The sequence below is a fragment of the Neoarius graeffei genome, chromosome 10, assembly GCF_027579695.1.
Source record: "Neoarius graeffei isolate fNeoGra1 chromosome 10, fNeoGra1.pri, whole genome shotgun sequence".
NCBI classification, from domain to species: domain Eukaryota; kingdom Metazoa; phylum Chordata; class Actinopteri; order Siluriformes; family Ariidae; genus Neoarius; species Neoarius graeffei.
This window is the reverse complement of record NC_083578.1, coordinates 4,842,985-4,851,029: the sequence shown is the minus strand read 5'-3', so window position 1 is coordinate 4,851,029 and position 8,045 is coordinate 4,842,985. Positions and strand designations below refer to the sequence as shown.

General features: G+C 39.3%; 1 protein-coding gene across 1 annotated transcript; it reads right to left on the bottom strand.

Annotated features, from left to right (window-relative positions):
- Positions 1-425: 425 nt before the first annotated feature.
- On the bottom strand, positions 426-7,230 carry LOC132892763 (HLA class II histocompatibility antigen, DR beta 4 chain-like). The gene is made up of 5 exons (XM_060931130.1): positions 7,093-7,230; positions 6,503-6,775; positions 4,329-4,610; positions 1,347-1,460; positions 426-1,194 (listed from the first exon to the last, which is right to left on the bottom strand). Exons 1-5 carry the CDS (start codon positions 7,148-7,150, stop codon positions 1,172-1,174), a joined length of 750 nt encoding a protein of 249 aa, XP_060787113.1. The 5' UTR covers positions 7,151-7,230; the 3' UTR covers positions 426-1,171.
- Positions 7,231-8,045: the final 815 nt, after the last annotated feature.

Here is an 8,045-nt window from a genome sequence, read left to right as displayed (position 1 = left end):
TATTTTCTGGTGTTGCAGATCAAAAATAATGACAAGATTTCAGCTCTGAGTTTTTTCAAAGCTAAAGAACACATTTTAGAATCAGCTGAATGACTCTCCTGATTAAAAGCATCATCTTATAAACTCAAAATGATCCATCACACTGAAAACCATTTCATTTTTTAATTCATTTTATTATTATTATTATTTATGCATTGATTTTTTTTCCAGAGGAAGTGAAGCTCTCGACCCCAAACTGGACCTGATTCTCCACTTCAGCTTGAATTAAGTTCATAATGCATAATCCAGTCGTAATGACGCCACAGAAATACAGCAGGATTAAAAGTTTACTCATAAGAACTGTGTTAATTTCATCAGCTATATAATGCAACATATAAAAAATTGTCATAATATTTATGAATATAATTTAAGAGTCATTTACTGTTTTAAAGAAAATTTTACATCAATTTCTTTTACAACCAAAAGTTTATTAAGAGTCAGCATCCATACAGAATCAAAAATCAATCCAGTTCTTCCCATTAAAATGAAATTTAAGTGACTGATGATACAAAACCAGAAATTTACAGATAACTGTTAGTATTGAATCGTAATAAATAGCATCACTAAAACTGAGGAAGTGATCCAGGTTAAAATAGACTGTAGGGGGCGCTAATGATTTAATAATGAAAATTTTACAAGGCTACATTTACTTCTGTAATAGTAATTAATTATTTCATAACTTTCAGATGCATTATAAGGAATTAATTTATACATTTTTAAGCTGAATGTAGTATCTAAGCTCAGTTTGCCAAATTTCTACTCAAGAACTCTTATAAAGCCTATAATCAAGATATTTATCATCAGTTTCAGCAAAATCTGACAGAAAGCTGGTCTTACATTAAGGAAAGTGATAATACAGATGCAGATGCACATATTATGAAATGCTCATTTCTCAGCAGGTACTAATTGTTCGGAATATAGCAGATGTTTAACAGATAAAGCGATTTCAGCAAACACTCCAGTGTTTCTCTGCTCACAGACTTGTAATAATTAACATCACATGTGTGAGCTTAAAAATCATCACATTTCAGCTTAACTGTAGCTAAACAGTGAGCATTATGGGTAAATTAACTCCATCCAATATGGGGAATGAAGCTGAAACCAACATGTCAACTTCAAATGATGCCTGTGTTTATGTCGGCACCAGGATCCGTCCTGTGAACACAAATCAGAAATAAAGCAGAAGGATGAATATCAGGTAGCAAGGTTAAATATTAATTATTAATAGCACTTCAATTTTAATAACAAATATACAGATGTCCTAATACACATTTCTGTTTGTAGATTTCCTGCAATCTTCCACTGACCTGAGCATTTCTTCCTGTAGTAGATGAATCCAGCAGCTGAAAGCACGATCCCCAACACCAGCCCTGAAGCCCCGATAGCAATCTTACTCTTATCAGGTTCAGACATCGAGGGATCTGAGACAGAAAGGGGTTTATATAGATAGATTACAAAAATAATTCATATAATAGCAGTTAATAGCAGCACTAAGCGCTATGGAATAGCATTTTTATACAACAACAGACTTAAGAACTACTTTTACTTTCAGCTATGAAAAAAAAACCCAAATAAATTTTATTTGATGATTATATATTTTTTTCACTCGTTGCGTATTGTTGTTGACTGAACACCAGGTTTTGAAAGCTGAGTTATGATGTGAGTGAAACAGGATCTCTGTTTTTCTAAGCTCAGTTCATGATAGTGTTGCCACCTGTCCCGGTTTTTCCTGATTGTCCCGGATTTTCATGGTCTGTCCCGGAAAAAAAAATAAAAATCCGGGACACTGAATGTCCCGGTTTTTTGTACATGATGGGCAAAACGTGTATTTCAACTTGCGAGCCAGCTGAGAACCAGTTTGCTTTTCCGTAGCTCGCCCGTGCTAAGCGCCACTAAGCGGAGCCACGTCATCACGTCGCTGTATAAGTCACTTACGTCGCTGTATACGTCAGTTACGGCGCTACGTTTACATAAACCTTGGCGCGAATATCAAAGCAAAAACACGGAAGAAGCAGCAGTAACAACAACAACAATAATAATAATAATGGATGACTTCGCGTTTGTACAGCTGCTGCTTCTCGGCGCTTAAAAATGGCGATCTTTCATGGTCTTGTTATTGTTGTTGGTCTTAACAACTCCGCCCCCCCGCTGACGTAAGCGGTTCTTTCCTCTGGCCCAGCAGAGAGTTGGTGCAGCCTGGAACCGGCTTGGACTGATAAAAGAAACAGACTCTCTGTTGCAATGGTGAAGGCTGAGCTTCAAGTCAGGCTAAACTTTCAGTTGTCCTGTACTGAGTTCAAGACATTCATTGAAAATCAGCCAGGACTCATAGCAGCAGCAAAGAAAAACACCAAATATAAATGGAAGATTAGGTAAGGTTTTGGTGAATTAAATGAAATAGTGTAGTGTAGTACATACTCCTGTATGTGCCAAGTTATATCAGTTACATGTCCTCCTATGTATTTGTTTAGCCAAGAGCAGCAGAGGCACAGGCAAGCACAAGCAAAGCACACACCACACTCTAAGCAATCAGGTAAGCTGTTTGACACTACGCCTTACATTGTTACATTCAGGTATTCTTAGATACAATGAAAAATTAGATTATTTATTTTTATTCCACATAAGCAAACAAACAGAACTTAATTATGCATTTCCCTTTTACCTGTGCCCACTACTGCCCCCAGGTGTCCACAACCAAAAACTGTTGGAAATAAACCAAAATACTGAAGACCTAGCCTAGTAAACTAGACCCACCCACCTAGCGGCCAAAAATATTTTTGCCTAGCGAGTGGGTCTAGCCTCACACACATCACACATCACATTATCTCTAGCCGCTTTATCCTTCTACAGGGTCGCAGGCAAGCTGGAGCCTATCCCAGCTGACTACGGGCGAAAGGCGGGGTACACCCTGGACAAGTCGCCAGGTCATCACAGGGCTGACACATAGACACAGACAACCATTCACACTCACATTCACACCTACGGTCAATTTAGAGTCACCAGTTAACCTAACCTGCATGTCTTTGGACTGTGGGGGAAACCGGAGCACCCGGAGGAAACCCACGCGGACACGGGGAGAACATGCAAACTCCGCACAGAAAGGCCCTCGCCGGCCCCGGGGCTCGAACCCAGGACCTTCTTGCTGTGAGGCGACAGCGCTAACCACTACACCACCATGCCGCCCCTGGGTCTAGCCTCGCACCATGTAAACAAAAACACTCCGGGCATCAAATCGTGCCCGCCAATCACAACGCAAGGTTTTTGTTTGGATTCTTTGGGCGGCCTTTTGCAGGAGTGACGACAAAGCTGCGCGACGCTGGAGAAAGCGCAGCAGGAAAGATGGCTACGGCTAGTGAACAGCGCGCGTTTGACTCCGCTTTGGAATCAGTTTTAGAAGAATTAGACTTGGAGTTTTCGTTGAAACATGAGCAGGAAGAGGCTCTCTGCTCATTCCTTTTCAAGAAGGACGTTTTCGCTGTTTTGCCGACCGGCTATGGCAAAAGTCTGATCTACCAGCTAGCTCCGCTCGTAGCCAAAAGGATGGGGCTAGTTTGTGCAGTACGAAGAATTAATAAACAGCTTTGAAACATTACTTTTTGATTGTTTCTTATTTTCCCATTATTTTAAATTTAAGGGAAATTATTTCACCAAACACCACTAAATAAAAACTCTCAAAAACAGTTTAAGCAAACCCTTGAAAAACACTTGGGGAAAAAAAATGACTGTATGTTATGTATGTGGTACAGACTCCAAACTTGTGGTCATTATCTCCAAACTTCTTAATATCTAGAACCTGTTTATTAATTAATACGCATTTTGAAAAATTATTTATTTCAAGGCCTCCCCCACTGCTTTCTGTCGCTCTGACTACGTCACAGTCACTGTTGCGCTGATTGGTCAGAGCATTGGCCTATACGCACAGAGACAGTTTGAAAGACAGTGGGTTGTTCCTCCTACCCGCTTCGGAAATGTCTACGGATCGAGGCCAGACTAAATATTCACATTTAGTCTGGCTTGCCAGGCTACTGAAGACCTGCTATATTATGTAAAGCAATTAACTAAACAAATAACTAGCAAAAGCGTCATTTTTACTAATTAGAGCAATACAGTTTCAGCGTAGAAGGGCGATTTTTGTCTTGGGTTAGATGTGTGAAGGGCGCCGTTGCTTACAAGCAAAAAGGTCGATTGGATGGTCGAAATGTCCAGGATTTTTGTCAGACACAGGTGGCAACCCTAGTTCATGACAATAGACTCAGATATTTAGATCTGACTGTGATGATCAGACTCACCCCACTTATAGACCATGGGCTTTTGGAAGCTGGCGTGTTGCACCACACAGGAGATCTCCTCTCCAGATTTTGGCATGTAATCCAGATTTGAGTGGATCTGATAGTACCAGTCTCCATCAGCCATCTCCTCAGTGTACGTCACATCACCCTCAATCTCTTTCCCGTTTCTCAGCCAGGTCACCTCAATCTTTGGTGGGTAAAAGCTGTAAGCGCTGCACATCAGCCTGGCTGGGTGAGTGCCATCTGACTTCTTTACCAAAGTGACCTCAACCTGGGGCTTTTCTGCACAATTAAACCACAACAACATCAACTTACAGCTGAGAGTCATTCATTATAAAATAATAATAATAATGGGCGGCACGGTGGTGTAGTGGTTAGCGCTGTCGCCTCACAGCAAGAAGGTCCAGGTTCGAGCCCCGTGGCCGGCGAGGGCCTTTCTGTGCGGAGTTTGCATGTTCTCCCCGTGTCCAAGTGGGTTTCCTCCGGGTGCTCCGGTTTCCCCCACAGTCCAAAGACATGCAGGTTAGGTTAACTGGTGACTCTAAATTGAGCGTAGGTGTGAGTGTGAATGGTTGTCTGTGTCTATGTGTCAGCCCTGTGATGACCTGGCGACTTGTCCAGGGTGTACCCCGCCTTTCGCCCATAGTCAGCTGGGATAGGCTCCAGCTTGCCTGCGACCAGCGCTCGAAACTAACGGTGTCCCGACGTCCCGGGGACCATAAAAAATGTCATCGGGACACAAAATTATCATATCTGGGACAATCCCGGGACAATGGAAAAAAATAGATCTAGAAAAAAAAGTTCTACATTAATATTATTTACAAAGCCGTAACACATACGTAGACATTCACCTAATTTGTCAATTTTAATTTTAAAACGTTAACAGCGAAAAATACATAGTAGCTACACTTTCGATGCACCTGCATCCGTAGGCTACAGAGCAGCGCATTCTGTTCTAGAATCTTCGGCCGGTGTCTGCATTATATGGACTTGGAATGGAATTGCTACCGCACATGTTGCGCCGACTCTTGCCAGAACAAAAATGCTTAAGTGGTTGAAGCGGACCGACCGCGGGGAAGAAACTGAAAGCCCAGACATAACGTCTCCGGGACCTTCAGGATCCAAAGTGTCATCGCCTGGTCTGCAGGCAACGCTAGCAACTGAATGAACTTAATGAACACTGTTAGACACGTTATAAAATATAACAGGAATGATGTGGATGATATTGACGGAAGATACCGTTCAACAGAATAAGTGAGTTTTCTTGGTGTCTTTCTAGTTCAGAAAGTTTAGTCAGTCAGCAGCACAACTAGGCTCGGACCTGGCACTATGCTGATGTTGCTAACATTTGCACCCACGTTTCAGCAGCGAAAGTTCATAAAATGGATAATGGTAATGGTGAAAATTATAAGTTGGCCTTATAAGTGCCAATAGATATTCAAGGTATAAGTAGATGAAATGAACATAAAAGGGGTCTTATTTTCAACTAAAGTGTACTGCAGATGTAGGGAGTTGAAACATTTTCTGAATGAGCTAGTTGGCCCCTTTAAATAAACGGGTATCTATTCATACAGTGAGATCGCCAAAGTTTAATAAACTGAAAATGCAATAACTGTAATTTTGAAGTAGATGATGTATAGGACATGTGTCGCTTGTGTCTTGTGACTTATTGTAAAAAGGATATAAAGGGTTCAAAATCGCATAGTTACAAATATAATAGTAACTTCATATGATAATATTAACCACTGGTTATTTCAGAGAGGAAAAAAATGGGGACACTATTGCTTCCATTCGGGACAATACAACACAGAATTCAGGACCACTGGGGGACACAAAGAAAAAAAGTTAATTTCGAGCCCTGCCTGCGACCCTGTAGGACAGGATAAATCGGCTACAGATAATGAGATGAGATGAGATAATAATAATAATAATAATAATAATAATAATAATAATAATAATAATAATAATATGTAGGTATCTAAAAGGTAATCAGTTTAATTAGGTAACTAGTAAGCTACAGAAGAGCAGCTCGGTGTGTATTATACATGCATTTAAATGCAACTAAAATATTAAACTGAACTAAAAATAATGTAAAATCTGTTACAGGCATACATCATGAGGAAATACTGGGAATATTACTGAATTAAAGTTTTGAGGTTCCCAAATAATCTCACCTGTTTTACTGAGGATGATGCTGTAGAAAAGCTGAGCATTGTTCTTACAGAAACTTTCCACTTCGGCTTTCCGTGTTTGCAGGAATGCAGTGTTATTGTTCCAAATCTCTGCGTTTTTGATGCCTATTTCAGTGTATCCCACATACTTCCCCAGAGTGCTGTTATACTCTGCATATTTGATCTTATTGAAGATGTCAAACTCTATGTACTCCATGTCACTGAGATCATCAGACCTCCAGACGCACCAATATTCCGTTGCCAGTGAATTTCCATCTGAGAGAAAAATAACACCAAAGCTTTATTTCACTGCTAAAACTGAGAGTAATACAGCTTCTATTTTGAATCGATTTTAATGTTTATTTTAAAAACTAATTCTGTGCTTAAACCTGCCTTTAAACACTAAATAAATAAATAAATAAATCTGCAGTTCTGTAATATTCCTCTGATAAATTTAATGAACAAACTGCATCCTTCTAAACACGAGCTTCTTTTTGTTTCTTTGTCTGTTTCCGTTCTTTTCTTTTTTTAACAGAGCACAGGTGGTGTTTTCTTTAACACAGCCTAACCTCAGCAGCTGATCTAATACTCACTTGCTGTGTGCAGGATGGCAGGCAGTAAGAGGAGCAGTATTCTCAGCAGCTCCGACATTGTTCCTCTCTGAGTGTGTTCTCTTACTGAGGAAAGTGTGGGTGAAGCAGCTCTACTCTACACACACACACACACACACACACACACACACACCAATCCTGCACCACACACACACACACAGTCACATGTTTCCAGGCAGAATTCAAACCAATACTGTTCACCTGTTAAAGCTGTCAGGTTTAAATCCATCAGTTCACTATTTAAAACTTCTGAATTCATCAGTTAAGAAAAGTTCAGGATTATTTCTCTCTCAAACTGCAAAGATAATAATAATAATAATAATAATAAATTTCTCATTTTCAGTTCACAAAATATAGAAGAATGTGGGCTGTTTTTCTTGAACATTCATGTCCTTAATAATTAAACTTTAGTTTCAATAAAAAATAGTTACATGTAGTATCAGACATCTTGGGATTTTTTAAATTGTTTTCCTAAATTATATTATTTTCTGCATAACAGTCAAACATTATGCTATCATAGCAACTATTGTCCACTCACCCATCTGCTTACACACACACACACACACACACACTATAGAAACAAAACTGATCAAAACAAACCAAATAAACAAAATAATTGTGATAATAATAATACAATCCCAAATCAGGAAAAGTTGGGATGGTGTGGAAAATGCAAATAAAATAATATTAATATTAATAATAATAATAATAATAATAATAATAATAATAATAAAGCAGGATTTTTAAGTGTACTTTGACTTGTATTTCATTGCAGACTGAATGAACCCAAGATATCTCATGTTTTGTTGGTCAACTTCATTTAATTTGTTAATATACATCCATTCCTGTGTTTCAGACACAGGACCATTTTTTGGAGTGTAACACAGTCCAAAAAAATTGGGACAAGGCAAGTTAGGGCGAGTAATGAGGTACAA